At 43.5% G+C, this 19421-nt stretch overlaps 2 protein-coding genes across 3 annotated transcripts in view; one reads left to right on the top strand and one right to left on the bottom strand.

Annotated features, from left to right (window-relative positions):
• The first annotated feature begins 1872 nt into the window (after positions 1-1872).
• On the top strand, positions 1873-9038 carry LOC115160188 (SOSS complex subunit C). Its single transcript, XM_029710572.1, has 5 exons — positions 1873-2029; positions 2324-2369; positions 2583-2679; positions 2878-2968; positions 8577-9038. Exons 2-5 carry the CDS (start codon positions 2345-2347, stop codon positions 8682-8684), a joined length of 321 nt encoding a protein of 106 aa, XP_029566432.1. The 5' UTR covers positions 1873-2029; positions 2324-2344; the 3' UTR covers positions 8685-9038.
• A 5703-nt stretch (positions 9039-14741) lies between these two features.
• LOC115160187 (uncharacterized protein KIAA1958) overlaps positions 14742-19421 on the bottom strand; it is a 46514-nt gene continuing 41834 nt past the window's right edge. For both annotated transcript variants that reach the window (XM_029710570.1, XM_029710571.1), the window contains exons 5-7: positions 17770-17964; positions 16780-16937; positions 14742-15717 (exon numbers count right to left, since the gene is read on the bottom strand). In XM_029710570.1, the coding sequence (XP_029566430.1) occupies positions 15568-15717; positions 16780-16937; positions 17770-17964 (503 nt within the window). In that variant the 3' untranslated portion in view covers positions 14742-15567. The remainder of the gene's footprint in view (positions 15718-16779; positions 16938-17769; positions 17965-19421) is intronic.

The raw sequence follows: 19421 nt of genomic DNA, 5'->3' as shown, positions 1-19421 counted from the left end.
TTTATATGTACCAGGCACTGATCAGGTTGTCTTTGGATTATGGAGGTTTTTGTATATGGATCGGCAGCCAAAACGATACCACAGCGCCTGGATAGGATACAGTCAAGGGCCCTGAGATTGGGTGTGGGTGACTTCAGCATGACACCTGTTGAGGCAGGTTGAAAGTGGGGATCTGCCACTGAGGATAAGGAGGGACAAACTGGCATTATCGTACTGGCCGAGGTTGAAAGGGAGTTCAGAAGGACATCCTGCGGTCACGGCAACTGGGGAATGCTGGGAGCAAGTAGTGGATAAGCAGAGGGCGTACGGGTGGATGGACAGAAAGTGGTAGAATATGGACTGGGTGGGAGAGAGAGAGAGAGAGATCGGCCGGGTATTGGGGAACGTCCCTCCGCGGCTGTTTCTGAAACCAAGTGTCGATGTGGATATGATTGAGGGTAGGAGAGAATGGGGAGAGAACGTGAGACGATGTGTGGAGCGATATATATATAAATAATCAGTTTTATTAGTTTTTAAAGATATATACAGATGGTTGAAAGGATAAAGCAGTAAGCAGTTAACTGATTCTGTGTCAGTGTATACGGCCAAGTTGATGGCCATGATTCTACAGTAGGTTTGAGATGGATGGAGGAGGTGATCTGCTCTGATTGGGCTGCAGTGTTGAGTAGTGTGAAGACCGGCAGGTCGGATGATGGTGCTGTTAATGGGAGTGGAGAGGATGGGAGTGTTAATGGGAGTGGAGAGGATTGGAGTGTTAATGGGAGTGGAGAGGATGGGAGTGTTAATGGGAGTGTTAATTGGAGTGGAGAGGATGGGAGTGTTAATGGGAGTGTTAATGGGAGTGGAGGGAAACCCTTTGCTGGGTTCCAGTCCATGTGGGTGTGGAAATCTGCTGAGGGGAGGACGGGCTCATAATAATGTCTGGAACGGCGCAAATGGAATGGCATCAAACACATGGAAACCATGTTTGATGTATTTGATACTATTCCACCTATTCTGCTCCAGCCATTACCACGAGCTCATCCTCCCCAATGAAAGTGCCACTAGCCTACTGTGGTGTGGAGGGTAATGAGAAGGCTGAGTGCTGTAGATTTTCAGGTCCCTCTGGGCCCCAGTTAAGTCAAGTCCTTGATTCAGGTAAATGGGCTCGATCTTTGGCAGAGGAAGTGGGATGCTAGTGGTAAGGGGAGACAATTTCATGGAGTGCACCAGTCAGTTTTTCATTTAACTAGGCAAGTCTGTTAAGAACAAATTCTTATTTTCAATGACTGCCTAGGAACAGTGGGTTAACTGCCTTGTTCAGGGGGCAGAACGACAGACTTTTACCTTATTAGCTCGGGGATTTGATCTTGCAACCTTCTCAGTTACTAGTTTGGGGTTTTAGGCTGGGTTTCTGCTCTAACCACTAGGCTACCTGCCGCCCCAGAAACAGAGGTGGTGAGTATGGGGTGTAGGAGAGAGGAATTTATGTGGAGTAGACTACGGTTTGGGCAGACAGGTTTGAATGCCACATTGTGGATGATAGGGAGACATGAAACAGGTCTGTGTGATGAGTGTTTAGTGGAGGAAACGGTGGAAACATGTGTTGTTATTTTTGTGAACTGTAGAACGTTCACAAAATAGGGAGAGATAGTGTGAAAGGGTTATAGAGGCTGGACGGGGTTTGGGTGGATTAGTGGGGGAAGGAAAGGGAAGTGGTGTCTAGGGCTCTAGTTCACTTTCTTAGAGGAACAGGACTAATGAAGATAATTTAATATAGGTCGGCCGTGACCCGCCTCACACTCCACTACAATAGGTGGCGTTGTATGCATGTTAAAAGTTGGATGCGTTCTCCGCCAACCCAATCACAAAGAAGAAGAAGAAGAAACAAACATTTCGCTGCGTCTGGAAATCTGTGTACGCCACCAATAAACCTTGATTTGATCGATGGTCACCAACTCGATAAAAGCGATCCGCTCGAACGCGCCCTCCGTTTGAAGCGGTAACGCGACTTGTTGTTGATACACGAGTTCACCGGAGGACTAAAAACGTAGTTATGTTTTAGTGGTTTGTTTCTGTATATAGCAAAGACTTTACGGTAGAACTCAAGCATTTTATTGTTTGTGATAGTTATGTAGCTATTTGAACGATAGTGAACATCTACTATCCTCGGTCGATTCGTCCAATCTGTCCCAGTGCTAAATGCTAACTAGCCCAGTGCTAAATGCTAACTAGCCCAGTGCTAAATGCTAGTTAGCCCAGTGCTAAATGCTAGCTAGCACAGTGCTCTCTCTCTCTCTCTCTCTCTCTCTCTCTCTCTCTCTCTCTCTTTTGTGTTGTTTAGGCTGCAGTCACTTTCTCTGACATGGCCTCGCCTGCACCTGGAGCGGGTAAGTCGAGTAGTAAAAGTCCAGGTAATAATAGCAGGATAGTATAGCTAGCAGGTAGCTGTGACCCAGGGCGTTTTGTGCTGCTTACTGATGGCGAGTCTTCTTCAACAGCACTAGACTACAGCTAAGTTTGGCGTTAATTGTACTGATACTGTATTTCTGTAACATTTACTTTGTTGCTAATCAGTTTATTTTTTATTTTTCTCTACTCAGGATTCCAGAACAAGAACCGTGTTGCCATTTTGGCTGAACTGGACAAAGAGAAGAGACGCTTGATACAAAACTCCTCCATGAATAACCCTGGAGCCAGGTATCTGGAAGCATCTGGTTATGGAGTGTGTGTGTGTGTGTGTGTCAGTGATATAAACCTTGATTGCGTTCCATATAGTGAACTACTTTTGAACAGAGCCCTATGAGCCTTGCATTTATATAGGGAATAAGGTGCTGTTTGGGACATAGACCCCAGTGCAGCCCCTGACCCATATCCCTCCATCCCTCTCGCCAACAGCATCCCTCTGTCCAGACCAGCCCTGAATAAAGACTTCAGAGACCACGCGGAGCAGCAGCACATCGCTGCCCAGCAGAAAGCAGCTCTGCAGGTAAGGCCTTGACCTCATTTGAACATTTCAGAAGTGCAGCCCTCCCTTCTTGTTTCATCTGGGGGCTAAGCATAGATCTATAAGTGATTGGACGGGTGTGAGCGAGGTGTTACCTAAACCAACCAATTCAGATCTGGAAGGATGCATTTCAGAAGTTTTTTTCCCAAGAGGGTCATAGGTGGCCCCAGAGCCATTCTGCATGATCTTTGTATACACAGGAAGGCAGGGGTCGGCAACATTTGGCCCACGAGGGATTTGTATTTTTATGTAGAAAATAAAAAAGACTGTAAAATTACCGGGAATAAAGCTGTAGATAGATGAACTCTCCAGTAGGATGAGTTTCATTTAGGAAATCTGTTCCAAAATATTCCCAAGACAAAAAAATAAAAAGATGTGACTGTGTCTTAATGTAATGAAAGGGAAAGGGGGATACCTAGTGAGTTGGAAAGGGGGATACCTAGTCAGTTGGAAAGGGGGAAACCTTTCCCTGAATCAGAGACGTGCGGGGGGCTGCCGTAATCGACATCCACATCTTCAGCCCCCAGGGAACAGTGGGTTAACTGCCTTACTCAGGGGCAGAACAACAGATTTTTTTTCCCCTAGTCAGCTCGGGGATTCAATCCAGTGGACGACATGGTCCAAACACACACACAGTTGTGAAGAGGGCACGACAACGCCTTTTCCCCCTCAGGAGACTGAAAAGATTTGGCATGGGTTCTCAGATCCTCAAAAAAGTTATACAGCTGCACCATCGAGAGCATCCTGACTGGTTGCATCACTGCCTGGTATGGTAACTGCTATGCATCCGACCGCAAGGCGCTACAGAGGGTAGTGCGTACAGCCCAGTAAATCACTGGGGCCAAGCTTCCTGCCATCCAGGACCTCTATACCAGGCGGTGTCAGAAGAAGGCCCTAAATATTGCCAAAGACTCCAGCCAACTTAGTCATAGATTGTTCTCTCTGCTACAGCATGGTAAGCGGTACCGAAGTGCCAAGTCGAGGTCCAAAAATACTTTTTAAAAGCTAATCAAACGGCTACCCCAGCTATTCAGTGTTTATTATCTATGCATAGTCACTTTACCCCGACCTACATGTTCAGTTGAAGTCGGAAGTTTACATACACCATAGCCAAATACATTTAAACTCAGTTTTTCACAATTCCTGACATTTTAATCCTAGTAGAAATTGTGATTTATTTCAGCTTTTATTTCTTTCATCACATTCCTAGTGGGTCAGAAGTTTACATACACGCAATAGTATTTGGTAGCATTGCCTTTTAAATTGTTTAACATGGGTCAAACGTTTCGGGTAGCCTTCCACAAGCTTTTGAATTTTGGCCCATTCCTCCTGACAGAGCTGATGTAACTGAGTCAGGTTTGTAGGCCTCCTTGCTCGCACACACTTTTTCAGTTCTGCCCACAAATTTTCTATGGGATTGAGGTCAGGGCTTTGTGATGGCCACTCCAATACCTTGACTTTGTTGTCCTTAAGCCATTTTGCCACAACTTTGGAAGTATGCTTGGGGTCATTGTCCATTTGGAAGACCCATTTGCGACCAAGCTTTAACTTCCTGACTGATGTCTTGAGATGTTGCTTCAATATATCCACATAATTTCCCTTCCTCATGATGCCATCGGTAATGTGAAGTGCACCAGTCCCTCCTGCAGCAAAGCACCCCCACAACATGATGCTGCCACCCCCGTGCTTCACGATTGGGATGGTGTTCTTCAGCTTGCAAGCTTCCCCCTTTTTCCTCCAAACATAACGATGGACAGTTCTATTTTTGTTTCATCAGACCACAGGACGTTTCTCCAAAAAGTACGATCTTTGACCCCATGTGCAGTTGCAAACCGTAGTCTGGCTTTTTATGGCGGTTTTGGAGAGGTGGCTTCTTCCTTGCTGAGCGGCCTTTCAGGTTATGTCGATATAGGACTTGTTTTACTGTGGATATAGATACTTTTGTACCCGTTTCCTCCAGCATCTTCGCAAGGTCCTTTGCTGTTGTTCTGGGATTGTTTTGCAGTTTTCGCACCAAAGTACGTTCATCTCTAGGAGACAGAGCGCGTCTCTTTCCTGAGCAGTATGACGGCTGCGTGGTCCCATGGTGTTTATACTTGCGTACTATTGTTTGTACAGATGAACGTGGTACCTTCAGGTGTTTGGAAATTGCTCCCAAGGATGAACCAGACAAATTCTTTTCTGAGGTCTTTGCTGATTTCTTTTGATTTTCCCATGATGTCAAGCAAAGAGGCACTGAGTTTGAAGGTAGGCCTTGAAATACATCCACAGGTACACCTCCAATTGACTCAAATGATGTCAATTAGCCTATCAGAAGCTTCTAAAGCCATGACATCATTTTCTGGAATTTTCCAAGCTGTTTAAAGGCACAGTCAACTTAGTGTATGTAAACTTCTGACCCACTGGAATTGTGATACAGTGAATTATAAGTGAAATAATCTGTCTGTAAACAATTGTTGGAAAAATTACTTGTGTCATGCACCAAGTAGATGTCCTAACCGACTTGCCAAAACTATAATTTGTGGAGTGGTTGAAAAATGAGTTTTAATGACTCCAAACTAAGTGTATGTAAACTTCTGACTTCAACTGTATTTGTAAAAATCTTTCCAGCTCTCTCCCTTTCGATAACCACTCGGCGTGAAAGGGAACAATGTCCTGCTCCGATCCAGTAGAAACATCATAAAATAGGCTTCTTATCAGCGCTTCACTTGGAGTGAGATCGGTTCCTCATTTTGGGCTCTGGAGCTGATATTCTACAAGAGGAACAGGAGCTCAAGCAGAATAACATTTTGAGGTGTCGGTACTCGGCTCCGGTGAGCTCCTGCCCAAGTCAACCACTGCTTCTTAGCCCTGGTGAAAATAGCCTCCAGCTCACTGGCTCAGGAAACTCTGAGGGCCCAGAATATTTTATACAATGTTGCAAGTTCGCTCGTGCTTCTGGCCAGACCCAAGTTAATAGTTGATACAATGTTTCAAGTTCGTTGCTGACAGGCCATGTATAGCCAATGTTATTTATAGGATATTGAATTTTTATCAGGATATTTTCTTCCTGCAGGCTGCAATGTTTGTATTTGTTGGCTTTATGTAGGCTATTTGTACATAGTTGGCAATAGAAGTAACTTTTTTATGTTTGTATCATTTTAGATATAGAATTTTGATTAACCAAATGAGTGATTTTGATATGAATACTTTATTATAAATGAAATAACTGTTTCACAATAATGTGCCAATGAAAACCATAACTGGCACGCGGATCGGTAGAAATGGTGAGATAAATTGGCATTCCACATGAGAAAGGTTGTTGACTCCTCGTGTCGCTTATTACCGTCAACTTCAGGAGAGTAATGGCAGAATCTGTGAAAGCCAGCAGAAGCTGTTGGAGAATAATAGGGTTAGGTAAAGTTTTATTTATTTTTTATTTTATTTTTACTTCTCGTTATCTAAATCTCTGGTGTTCTCTTGAGGCCTCAAACCGTAAGCTTAAATCATCAGACAAGCTCAATGCACATAGGGTGTGTCTATATATGGAAAAATACATGTTTAAAATGTTCTAGCAATCGATTGGTCGAAAGAACAGACTACTTTCGGTCAACCAACTTTTTTTTAAAAAATTTTTTTAAGTCTGGGACAGCCTCAATGTATTTACTTAAATATTCAAATTTATTAAAACACTTCAAAGAAATAGCCACGGGATGGTTTTTCAATACCATTAACTATTTCCAAATACCCAGGTATACGGTATACCGCCAAACAATTAATCAAATGGCCACCCGGAGTATTTACATTGACCCAAAGGATTTCTTAGGTTTCCTTCCCTAGGATGTCGGGGCTTTCCAGAGAAGTGTGACTCGTCAGTCAGACGTTTAGTTTAGCGAATCGCATCGTGTGAAAGCGATTCATTTAGTTCCCTAATTTGCATAGGCTACCTAGGCTTTTTGGCAATTATCTGCAGATAAATCCAGAAAACATTTGAAGATGGTGAATCATCACTGCAGGATCAATAATAGGTGGTGGAGAATCTCATTCGGGTCCAAGTATTATTAGGGCACTCACGAAATAGACATTAAAATGGAATTCAACAATATTTATTGACCTTTTTTATTAGGGAATTAACTAAATGTGTTGAATGAATGAATTTGCCAAACGTTTATCATAACACATAAACAGAATTCATCAGCGATTCGCATTTCCTGCGAAGAGGCAACGAGAATGCCCCCGTCTGTGTGTGTGTGTGCGGTATGCGTGTATAGCACAATGTATAGCCGTTAGCATTGATGCTAATGAAAAGTCTTCTGGTAGATGGAAAGGCTTTCCCAAAAACCTTTTCAATTTAACTAAAGTATCCTATGCCTACCTGGCAGGATGATTTCATGATTATTTTTCATCAACCCTGTGGGCATTTGTTTAGAAAATTCTACCATCATATGTGTGCTAAAAAAACACGTTAAACAGCCTCTTGCTAGATGCTCACTGGAATTAAAGGGGAACGACACCACAAAATCAACATTTCTCATATTTTTCACAGGCCTTAAAAGTGGTCTCCTGATGTGATATAAGCGTATTTGTAAACTAGAGCATTCGATGTTTTTCTGTAAAAAAAATTTTTTTTAGGTGAGATTTGAGAGCAGAAACTTGAAAAAAAAAAACGGAACAACGGAAACTGCAAAATAAAAACGGGAGATAACGGTTTCAGGGAAAAAAAATAAAACAGATTTTATAGTGCCCTACTTAATGATACTTTTTAAAATGAATTTAGGCTATGTAAAATCAGAAAGATCTAATACTTAAGACTGATAAAAATTGGCAAAAGAACATTTTGATTTAGAGCAATAAAGAAATGGAATAATTTCTGAGCAAACCAGAAACCTTTTCAATATATAAATTCAAACAATACTTTAAAACCATTTAAATATAATTCATAGGAAAGTTGTGCTGGACTACAGTAGAAGAAGAATCAATATATTTTCAGACTTAAGAGTATTTATCTGGTCAATATGTTCATGTATTATGTCTAAGTGTGTGATCGTATTATAAATTGTATTTTAATGTTTAAGGACTCTTGGAATATTAGTCCAAATGAGGACTAAAAGATCCTAATAAAATAAAATCCCTTTTTTTTAAATTTAACCTTTTATTTTTCAAGATAATGTGGACTATCTACTTGGTTTGTTCTTCAAAATATTTTATTAAAACAGAAACGTTCATATATTACTGTAAGACATTCATCTCAAGAGAAGACGGGTTGAAAGTTAAAAATATATAAATATATAAATACAAATTTAATGTTCTCTTACTGATAGTAGTTTTTCAGTCATTTAAATTGTACTTTTTTATTTTTTTCACAATACCACAACAAATGTTCTAATCTGGGAGGTAAACTTGATAACAAATTCAATAATTTGTCTGTGTATTCAGATGGAATCAAGGCCAGAATGTACCAGAGGCCACCAAATCAGAGCTTCTTTGGCAAACACAATCTAACCCTGGAGGTTACCCGGCCCGGTGTCCACAGACCACTTTCTATGTGGTTGGCTACTCTATGTTCTTGTGGAAAACACTGCTAATCTTCCTTTATCTTTCTGTTTTGTAGCATGCCCATGCTCACTCTTCTGGATTCTTCATCACTCAAGACTCGTCCTTCGGGAACCTGATCCTCCCGGTGTTGCCACGTCTAGACCCACCTCCACCAGCAGAATAACAGAACCTTAAGAAGGAAACTGCAGAAAACGAATGGCAGTGGGCCACAGATCGGCCGCCATTTTCCAACGATTCTGTTGAATTGCCACTGTTCGTCAACACCCCAACAGATCATTTAGTCAACGTTCGTTCTGGTGTTTTCTCAACTAACACAGACTTTGTTACAAGTTGCTCTCTAGAACTTTCCGAACAAAGTCTTGGATTGTTTGTTGAAGCTAAGGGTCATATTATTTCTGTCTATTTTCGGTATGGTGCACCGTACATCATGTGGTTTTGAAAGACAATGTCATTTTTCTAACATTTTTTTTATAAATGGAAAAAAGGCCTAATTAAATTAAGATCAAGTCAACAACAACATTTGGACCTTTTTACTTGGGAATTTGCAAATTCATTATATATCGTTATATTAAACCCAGAGGTTATATTGTTACAACATAGAAGGAACAAGGGTTGGGTAACTGTTTACGTAATCTGATGACAAAACAAATCAGTTACGTTACCAGCAAAAATATTATAATTGGATTACAGATACTTTTGAAAAAATGAAATGATTACTTTTAAATTCAGAAAGGATGTTTGTGAAAAAATACTTCACCTTTTGTTTTCTCAACATTCAATTCAGCGTTGAGAGAAAAAAAATCGCACTTGTTTAAGTTTGTTCCACTTGATCGAGTCTGACACCTATATGATGACACATCAAATGTGTTTGATGGATCATTTTTATATAATTCTAATTAATCCAAAATTCCATTTAGTTATTACAATTTTGGTAGGTAACTAACAGATTATATTTAGAAAGTAATCTAAATGGCCTTCCCTGTAGCTCAGTTGGTAGAGCATGGTGTTTGCAATGCCAGGGTTGTGGGTTTGATTCCCACGGGGGGCCAGCACAGAACAATAAAAAATGTATGAAATGTATGCATTCACTACTGTAAGTCGCTCTGGATAAGAGCGTCTGCTAAATGACTTAAATGTAATCTACCCAACCCTGGAAGGAACTATGAACATAGCTTGTGAAAATAACACATATGGAATCATGTAACAAAAAAAGTCTTAAACAAATCAAAATATATTTTAGATACTTCAAAGTAGCCACCCTTTGCCTTGATGACAGCTTTGCACCCTCTTGGCATTCTCTCAACCAGCTTCACCTGGAATGCTTTTCCAACAGTCTTGAAGGAGTTCCCACTTATGCTGAGCACTTGTTGGCTGCTTTTCCTTCACTCTGCGGTCCAACTCATCCCAAACCATCTCAATTGGGTTGAGGTCAGGTGATGCAGCCCTCCATCACTCTCCTTGGTCAGATAGCCCTTACACAGCCTGGAGGTGTGGTGGGTTATTGTCCTGTTGAAAAACAAATGATCGTCTCACTGAGCCCAAACCAGATGGGATGGCATATCACTGCAGAATGCTGTGGTAGCCATGCTGGTTAAGTATACCTTGAATTCTAAATAAATCAGTGTCACACCTCCTCCTCCATGCTTCATGGTGGGAACCACACATGCGGAGATCATCCGTTCACCTACTCTGCGTCTCACAAAGACACAGCGGATTGAACCAAAAATCTTAAAGCAGACAGGGACAGATTTCCAGATTTTCTCGTGTTTCTTGGCCCAAGCAAGTCTATTCATGTTGGTGTCCTTTAGTAGTGGTTTCTTTGCAGCAATTCGACCATGAAGGCCTGATTCACAGTCTCCTCTGAACAGTTGATGTTGATGTGTCTGTTACTTGAACTCTGAAGCATTTATTTGGAATGCAATTTCTGAGGCTGGTAATTCTAGTGAACTTATCCTCTGCTGCAGAGGTAACTCTGGGTCTTCCTTTCCTGTAGCGGTCCTCATGAGAGCCAGTTTCATCATAGCGCTTGATGGTTTTTGCGACTGCACTTGAGTTAACTTTCAAAGTTCTTGAAATGTTCCGTATTGTCTGACCTGATAAGGGAATAATATTTTCAAAGGTAAATGATTTAAAGAATCCAACCCTGTCACGTAACCAATTAGTAGTTATATAGCATGTATAATTAAAGTACTAATCGAAAGGCCCATAAGGTCTAGTAGAGGCCCGGGACAAAAATTAAATGTGTGTATTAGTGGGCCTAAGAAAATAGTAGACTGTGTTTGACCCTACCTAGTGAGGAACTTTGAGTAACTTAGAGAAGAAAGGGAGTGACCCTCAAGGTCTCTAATCTCGGGGGAAAGGAACAGACAGCGCTGGGTAGTGATTAACAGTGGTGAGAACTCCAGGGAGGGTTACAACTCACCTACTGTCTGTGTGGAGGAACTCCAGGGAGGGTTACAACTCACCTACTGTTTGTGTGGAGGAACTCCAGGGAGGGATACAACTCACCTACTGTCTGTGTGGAGGAACTCCAGGGAGGGTTACAACTCACCTACTGTTAGTGTGGAGGAACTCCAGGGAGGGTTACAACTCACCTACTGTTTGTGTGGAGGAACTCCAGGGAGGGATACAACTCACCTACTGTCTGTGTGGAGGAACTCCAGGGAGGGTTACAACTCACCTACTGTTTGTGTGGAGGAACTCCAGGGAGGGTTACAACTCACCTACTGTTTGTGTGGAGGTGTGTGCGTAAGTGGAGAGTTAGCATAAAATGAATGTCTTTGTTATTTGGACTTCAGAACGTTCTCTGAATAAACTGTACAGACCTTTTGCAGAAAAGCTGAGTCCTTGCCTAATTATTCTTAACCCAGTGTCTTACAAACCTCGGGGATTAGTCAAGGCTTATTGATTATTAATTATTATCATTGGGATAGAAAATTCTACTGACACCTTCATCATGTTTTAAATTAACCAGAATTCTAAGTTTTGAATATGGTGTCGTTTTGTTCATTAACCATGTGCCATGGAATCAGTTGGTGTCGTTTTGTTCATTAACCATGTGCCATGGAATCAGTTGGTGTCGTTTTGTTCATTAACCATGTGCCATGGAATCAGTTGGTGTCGTTTTGTTCATTAACCATGTGCCATGGAATCAGTTGGTGTCGTTTTGTTCATTAACCATGTGCCATGGAATCAGTTGGTGTCGTTTTGTTCATTAACCATGTGCCATGGAATCAGTTGGTGTCGTTTTGTTCATTAACCATGTGCCATGGAATCAGTTGGTGTCGTTTTGTTCATTAACCATGTGCCATGGAATCAGTACATCAAAAATCTCTTACCAACTATATATGGCACAGCTGTAAAAAATGTTGGTCCTTAAATGAAACTGGTCTTTTTTTTATTTATCACGATTATCTTTAACCAATTTTGGTCTTTAATACCGACAGACAAGTTCCTTTCTCCCCCTTCTACATGCCTCTTGCCTTTTTGTGGTAATGCTGCAATTAGTTGGTTGTAATTGTGGGTAGAGCAGACATTTCCATGTCTGTGTTAGCTGCATGTTTGACAGAACTCCACCAGTCCTATTTATGATAACATTTACAAAGATTAGGCCTTTTATTTTTATCCCAAAAATGTTTTTTTTTTATCAATTAGTTTGAGTTTTATAATATTTGTCTTTTCTGGTGGATTAAACTGAAATTGCAAAAAAGGGAGAGATTATAATCTGCATAAAGGGAGAGGTTGTAATCTGAATAAAGGGAGAGGTTGTAATCTGAATACAGTGAGAGGTTGTAATCTGAGTAAAGGGAGAGGTTGTAATCTGATAGAGGGAGAGGTTGTAATCTGAATAAAGGGAGAGGTTGTAATCTGAGTAAAGGGAGAGGTTGTAATCTGAATAAAGGCCATTCTTGAACATGGGGTGAGACATTCTTACTGATCCGCTGGAGAACCAGTTTGGATGTAAGTATAACTTTTGTATGACTGAAGCCTTTAGTGTGAGGTCTAATGCTTTAATATGTAACATGTGCCATGTTATCTGATGGGACAAGCTACAATTTAGTGTTCTGTCACACACAAGTAAATCAATGCATTTCATTGCCTGGAGAACCCATTTAACTTTAAATGGTTGCTTATGTTTGCAAGTATGGCCTCCTTGTCTCTGATGATGCTGTAGCTGAAGATTTGTTTATTGTCCAATGGAAATGTCTTCTGCTTTAGTCCGACCCCTCAGAAACACAGAGGTCGGAGCAGAGGGCAGCCATACTACGCCACCCGTTGAGCAGTTTGGAGCTTACGGACATAACGGCAAGAGATGGCATCTAGGACACTCCCGACCAGATTTTTTTCGTCGGACATGGGATTTCAACTGGCAACGTTGAAGGTTGCTGGCCCGCTTTTCTAACCTGCCATTACCTGTAGCGCTGCAGACCACACTGGTAATTGGCCAGGCTGATGGACTCCAAAACCGTCCTTCTACCTCGAGTCCCCGAAGGAGGCCAGGTAGCTGCCCAGCTCTCTGCAGGGGAGACAGTAGATCTCCCGGGCTCTCAGACGGATACTTGAACACCAGGAAGTCTCTGAAGTTACGGGGAGAGCTGTATGGATGGTCTTCTCCCTGTTCTCTTTCAGCCGCCTCCAGCTCAGTCAGCGAAAGGGAGTTATACTGAAACTATTCAGAGCCTCTAGTGATTTCCCTATATAGTTCACTATGCAGTGAGAACACACTATGTTCTGTTGCTAACAGACACACTTCAGAATTTCTCCTAGAATTCTACTCGCCCAATGTGTTCCAACCATGTAAAAAGTCTTGTACTTTTTTATTTTACAAAAACAGCCAGTGTTATAACGGGCTATAACCATTCATAATCAATACTTGTAAAGAGTACATGCTCTCTGTTGTGTCTGTACGACCTGTTTAGTCTCAGGAGGTCGAGTGAGTGCGAAGCTGTCTTTTTTATTGTGGGTGCCACTTTGGTTGTAGCATGGGGGGGGGGGGTTCTGTTGGTTAACAGGAAGGTGTTTAGGCGCCTGTTGAGGGACCCGTTTCCTTGTGATGATTTTTTAAAGCTTGCTTCATAGTCTGGATGAATCTTTCGACGAGGCAGTTCGTTGCAGGGTGATACAGCGCTGACTTGATGTGATGGATTCTGTTGTTTTCCGCGAACGACCGGACCTCTTCAGACACCAGCTGGGGGACATTATCACCAACGAGTTGCGTTGGCAATCTGAAGCGACTGAATATTGATCGTAACTCTTCGATGGTTCTCTCTGCCGAAGTGTTCTTCATCGCTGTGTGACTACGACTAGGAACATACGATCCTCCAGTCTAGGGTTTTCCCAACTCGGTCCTGGGCTTCTCCCTGCGGTGCACGGTTTTTTTTTTTCCCCTAGTACTACACAGCTGATTCAAATAACCAACTCATCATCAAGCTTTGATTATTTGAATCAGCTGTGTGGTGCTAGGGGGGGGCAAAAAGCCCGAAACGTGCACCCCAGGGAGGAGCCCAGGACAGAGTTCGGAAAACCTTGCTCCAGTGGGCCTGCATGTGTACTCGCTGCCAAGGCTCCTCTAGCTAACTAAGGCACGTTCCTCATGTTCCTCGTCACGTGACATGCAGAACAACACTTGGCCTTGTCTTTGATAACTGCATCCAAGCCTGGCCACCAAAAGTAGCTGCGTGCAATCTCCTTCATTCGCACCATGCCACAGTGCCCTGAATGTAGTTCATCAAGCAGCTGCATTGTCAGTGGCGGCGGTATGATGACTCGAAAGCCCCATAGAAAGCATCCAGACTGAACTGTGAGCTCGTTTCTCCTCACTAGGTAAGGTTGTAGGCTATCCGACAGCTCTCCTCCTTTCCCACGAGTGACAATGTACACAACCTCAGAGACATCACTGGATCAGTGCGGGTGCCCTAAAGGGGCAAACTAAAATATCACGTCTCATCTCAATTAGCCCTAAAATCCCTAGTTTTGAAAGCAACTGTTTTTCTGGAAGCTGCACCATTTCCTTACATTTTCCCCCACGTGGGCCAGCCCCTTAGCAGTTTGAGTTCAACCAATGACCTTCAACCCCTCGCTATTTGAGTGACAGCTAGCAAGATGCGCGCGCACACACACAGCAGAGAGCGAGCGCAGTGACATAGTATGCAATTTTCAGGGACCCCTTTTGGCTCGTGAGGGCTACTTTCAAAACTACTGGCTAAAAAGTATACAAAAGTACCGGAGAATCTCTTTAAAAACAACACTACATGGACCATCAAAAGTACAGGAGAATCTCTTTAAAAACAATTACATAGACCACCAAAAGTACCGGAAAATCTCTTTTTAACAAAAATAAGATTCTTATTTGAATAGTATTTTCCAATGTTGTTCTCCACTACTAAAAACACTTCAAAGCATTAGCACATCATTCAAAAGACTAAATAAATGTTACACATTACAGTAAATCAAAACATTTGTGCACTACAATGTATTTTAATATAGTCATGGTGTCTGTCGTCATTGATGGGTTAAGGTGATTGGGGGGGAGGGACGACAGACAATTGGAATGGAGCAATAAGAACGTTTCACTTGTTTTGAAATGGCAGTCGAGCATCACTGGGGATCAGAGGGCAAAAGCCTGGTCCCAGACCTGTTTGTGTCGTCTTTCCAACTTGGCATGACAGTACAAACACACATCTGTGGACCAGGCTTTAATCATAAGGACAAGACAGACCAACACGAAGAACGTAGGCCGTACACAGCCGTCCTATCGCCTTTGACCACAGAACACAGCCGTCCTATCGCCTTTGACCACAGAACGTAGGCCGTACACAGCCGTCCTATCGCCTTTGACCACAGAACACAGCCGTCCTATCGCCTTTGACCACAGAACACAGCCGTCCTATCGCCTTCGACCACAGAACGTAGGCCGTCATTACCTGACGATTCTACATGTTGAAATTGCCACAGTTCGTCAAAACACAGAGCAGGTATTCTACTACAGATGGTGTTGGTCTGGTTTGTCCTACAGGCATCAGAGGTCACACCTTCCGTCTCCGGTGTTATTTGCTGACTATAGGCAGCAGCTCTCCCTTGGTCTTCATGGTTTTGATCTTGGCTCTGATGGTGTCGTCCATGGCCTGCCTGCAGCGGTGGGCGTAGTGAGCCAGCGTCTCCTCTTTCTCATCCCAAGGTGGCAGGGCGTGGAACACCTAGGATAAAATAGTACTTTATTAATCCACCAAAGGACCAGCTAATACATACAACACCTGTAGTGGCGATTTCCTATAAAAATCCACGTTCATAACAATCAGCTTTCCAAACGTTACTCTTTTGGGGGGAAATTCCCATTTATTGCGTATATAAATAGCTCCAATGCCCATATTCCTATAGAAAAGGTGCAGAGAGATGCATTCCATCAGCTATATATGTGATACAGTAACAACTGTATATGATAACCCTTCCTGGTCACCTGTGATAACCCTTCCTGGTCACCTGTGATAACCCTTCCTGGTCACCTGGGCTAACCCTTCCTGGTCACCTGGGCTAACCCTTCCTGGTCACCTGGGCTAACCCTTCCTGGTCACCTGGGCTAACCCTTCCTGGTCACCTGGGCTAACCCTTCCTGGTCACCTGTACTAAACCTTCCTGGTCACCTGGGCTAAACCTTCCTGGTCACCTGGGCTAACCCTTCCCGGTCACCTGGGCTAACCCTTCCCGGTCACCTGGGCTAACCCTTCCCGGTCACCTGTGCTAACCCTTCCTGGTCACCTGTGCTAACCCTTCCCGGTCACCTGGGCTAACCCTTCCCGGTCACCTGGGCTAACCCTTCCCGGTCACCTGGGCTAACCCTTCCCGGTCACCTGGGCTAACCCTTCCCGGTCACCTGGGCTAACCCTTCCCGGTCACCTGGGCTAACCCTTCCTGGTCACCTGGGCTAACCCTTCCTGGTCACCTCTGCTAACCCTTCCTGGTCACCTGTACTAACCCTTCCTGGTCACCTGGGCTAACCCTTCCTGGTCACCTGTGCTACCTACACACATGAGACCAGTGACCCATGACCCCAACATATAGTGCCCTCTAGTGTACAAAACAAGTCAAAATAACCCTGGACAGACAATATATACACAACTCATAAACCAAAATGGCTCCTACAACACTGAATAAATACAACGAAAGACACAAATGATGATAACCTAATCCCAGACTAAAAAGCAAACTCAATGGAGAGCCTTAGATTAAAATGTCTCCATCGGATGGTAAAAAGGATTTACCTCTGGAGCGGCCAGGCTCAGCTCGGCGATGGCCGCCGTCCGTGAGATGGTGTTACGGTCGACGCCCACCCGGTCGAACGCCACCTTCATGGAGACGCTGCGTCTGAACTCCTGCAGGGCCGCCATGTACCTGGCGATGACACCCACCACGTTCTTCACTGAGGACAGAGACGAGAGGACCGACGGGGTTACGGAATAGTAAAACGCTGGTTTCTCAACTCTTTATTTGACATGTTTCAGTGTGAGGGATGGAGATGTACTAGAGAGCTCATTTCCTATCTTTGCATTGGCCACTTCTGTGAGCAGCATGGGCAGCGACATCACCAGACTTTGGTCCAAGTGCGCCCTCTATCCAACTCTATGGTATTGGCTACAGTACTGTAGCCCCGACTCTGTTTAAGGGCCAGCTACAGTACTGTAGCCCCGACTCTGTTTAAAGGGCCAGCTACAGTACTGTAGCCCCGACTCTGTTTAAAGGGCCAGCTACAGTACTGTAGCCCCGACTCTGTTTAAAGGGCCAGCTACAGTACTGTAGCCCCGACTCTGTTTAAAGGGCCAGCTACAGTACTGTAGCCCCGACTCTGTTTAAAGGGCCAGCTACAGTACTGTAGCCCCGACTCTGTTTAAAGGGCCAGCTACAGTACTGTAGCGCCGACTCTGTTTAAAGGGCCAGCTACAGTACTGTAGCTCCGACTCTGTTTAAAGGGCCAGCTACAGTACTGTAGCCCCGACTCTGTTTAAAGGGCCATCTACAGTACTGTAGCTCCGACTCTGTTTAAAGGGCCAGCTACAGTACTGTAGCCCCGACTCTGTTTAAAGGGCCAGCTACAGTACTGTAGCGCCGACTCTGTTTAAAGGGCCAGCTACAGTACTGTAGCGCCGACTCTGTTTAAAGGGCCAGCTACAGTACTGTAGCGCCGACTCTGTTTAAAGGGCCAGCTACAGTACTGTAGCTCCGACTCTGTTTAAAGGGCCAGCTACAGTACTTACTCCTGACTCGTGTGTTCTCTCCATCTCTGCTCCTCTTGGAGCTCTTCATCACCCTGTGGAGCTCCACCTCCTCAAAGCTGTCGAACAAGGCGGGGTTGTCAAAAGCCACACCCTCGTCAGGGAAACCCACCCCCATGTGGGAGGAGCTACCCGTCCCCAGCTCCATCTGGCTGGACGAAAGACCACGCCTCTTCTCTGAGGAAAAGAAAAAAAAACATTAAACCGATGGTCTCTGACTTCACGCAATGTTTTTAACTCTGGGTTTATAATGTAGTGTCATTCTTCTACATGCCTCCCCACCCGTGATGATGATGATCAGGTACAGTTTGTAGACTAAGCCTCAGACTAATTATGTTCTACACTGAACAAAAATATAAAATGCAACATGTAAAGTGTTGGTCCCATATTTCATGAGCTGAAATAAAAAGTGTCGGACAAAAAGCTTATTTCTCTAAATTTTTTTACACAAATGTTGTTTCCATCCCTGTTAGTGAGCGTTTCTTCTTTTGCCAAGATAATCCATCCACCTGACAGGTGTGGCATATCAAGAAGCTGATTAAAACAGCATGATCATTACACAGGTGCACCTTGTGCTGGGGACAATAAAAGGCCACTCTAAAATGTGCAGTTTTGTCACACAACACAATGCTACAGATGTCTGATGTTTTCAGGGAGCGTGCAATTGGCATGCTGACTGCAGGAATGTCCACCGGCGCTGTTGCCAAATAATTGAATGTTCATTTCTCCAAAATAAGCCTCCAACGCCGTTTTTTGAGAATTTGGCAGTACGTCCAACCGGCCTCCAAACGCAGTATGGCGTCATGTGGGCGAACGATTTGCTAATGTCAACGTTGTGAACAGAGTGCCCCATGGTGGCGGTGCGGTTATGGTATGGGACAGGCATAAGCCACAGACAACCAACACAATTGCATTTTATTAAATGTCAATTTGAATGAACAGAGATTTATTTTATGGTACACTACCATTCAAAAGTTTGGGGTCACTTAGAAATGTCCTTGTTTTTGAAAGAAAAGCAAACATTTTGTCCATTAAAATAACATTTATCAGAAATACAGTGTAGACATTGTTAATCTTGTAAATTATTGTAGCTGGAAACTCGTCAGTCTATTCTTGTTCTATGATGGATAAGAGCGTCTGCTAAATGACGTAAATGTAAGAAATTAAGGCTATTCCATGCGAGAAATTGCCAAGAAACTGGAGATCTCGTACAACGCTGTTTACTACTCCCTTCACAGAACAGCGCAAACTGGCTCTAACCAGAATAGAAAGAGGATTGGGAGGCCCCGGTGCACAACTGAGCAAGAGGACAAGTACATTAGAGTGTTTAGTTTGAGAAACAGACGCCTCACAAGTCCTCAACTGGCAGCTTCATTAAATAGTACCCGCAAAACAGCAGTCTCAATGTCAACAGTGAAGAGGCGACTCCGGGATGCTGGCCTTCTATGCAGAGTTCCTCTGTCCAGTGTCTGTGTTCTTTTGCCCATCTTAATCTTTCATTTTTATTGGCCAGTCTGAGATATGGCTTTTTCTTTGCAACTCTACCCAGAAGGACAGCATCCCGGAGTCGCCTCTTCACTGTTGACGTTGAGAATGGTGTTATATACTGCTCAAAAAAAATAAAGGGAACACTT

Source organism: Salmo trutta, chromosome 23 (assembly GCF_901001165.1).
Source record: "Salmo trutta chromosome 23, fSalTru1.1, whole genome shotgun sequence".
In the NCBI taxonomy this organism is placed as follows: domain Eukaryota; kingdom Metazoa; phylum Chordata; class Actinopteri; order Salmoniformes; family Salmonidae; genus Salmo; species Salmo trutta.
This window is presented reverse-complemented; position numbering and strand designations above follow the sequence as displayed.

Coding starts and splice junctions, on each gene's coding strand:
- LOC115160188 (XM_029710572.1), top strand. CDS start 2,345: ATGGCCTCGCCTGCACCTGGAGCGG. Junction 2,370..2,582: donor CTCGCCTGCACCTGGAGCGG/GTAAGTCGAGTA, acceptor TTCTCTACTCAG/GATTCCAGAACAAGAACCGT. Junction 2,969..8,576: donor AGCAGAAAGCAGCTCTGCAG/GTAAGGCCTTGA, acceptor TCTGTTTTGTAG/CATGCCCATGCTCACTCTTC.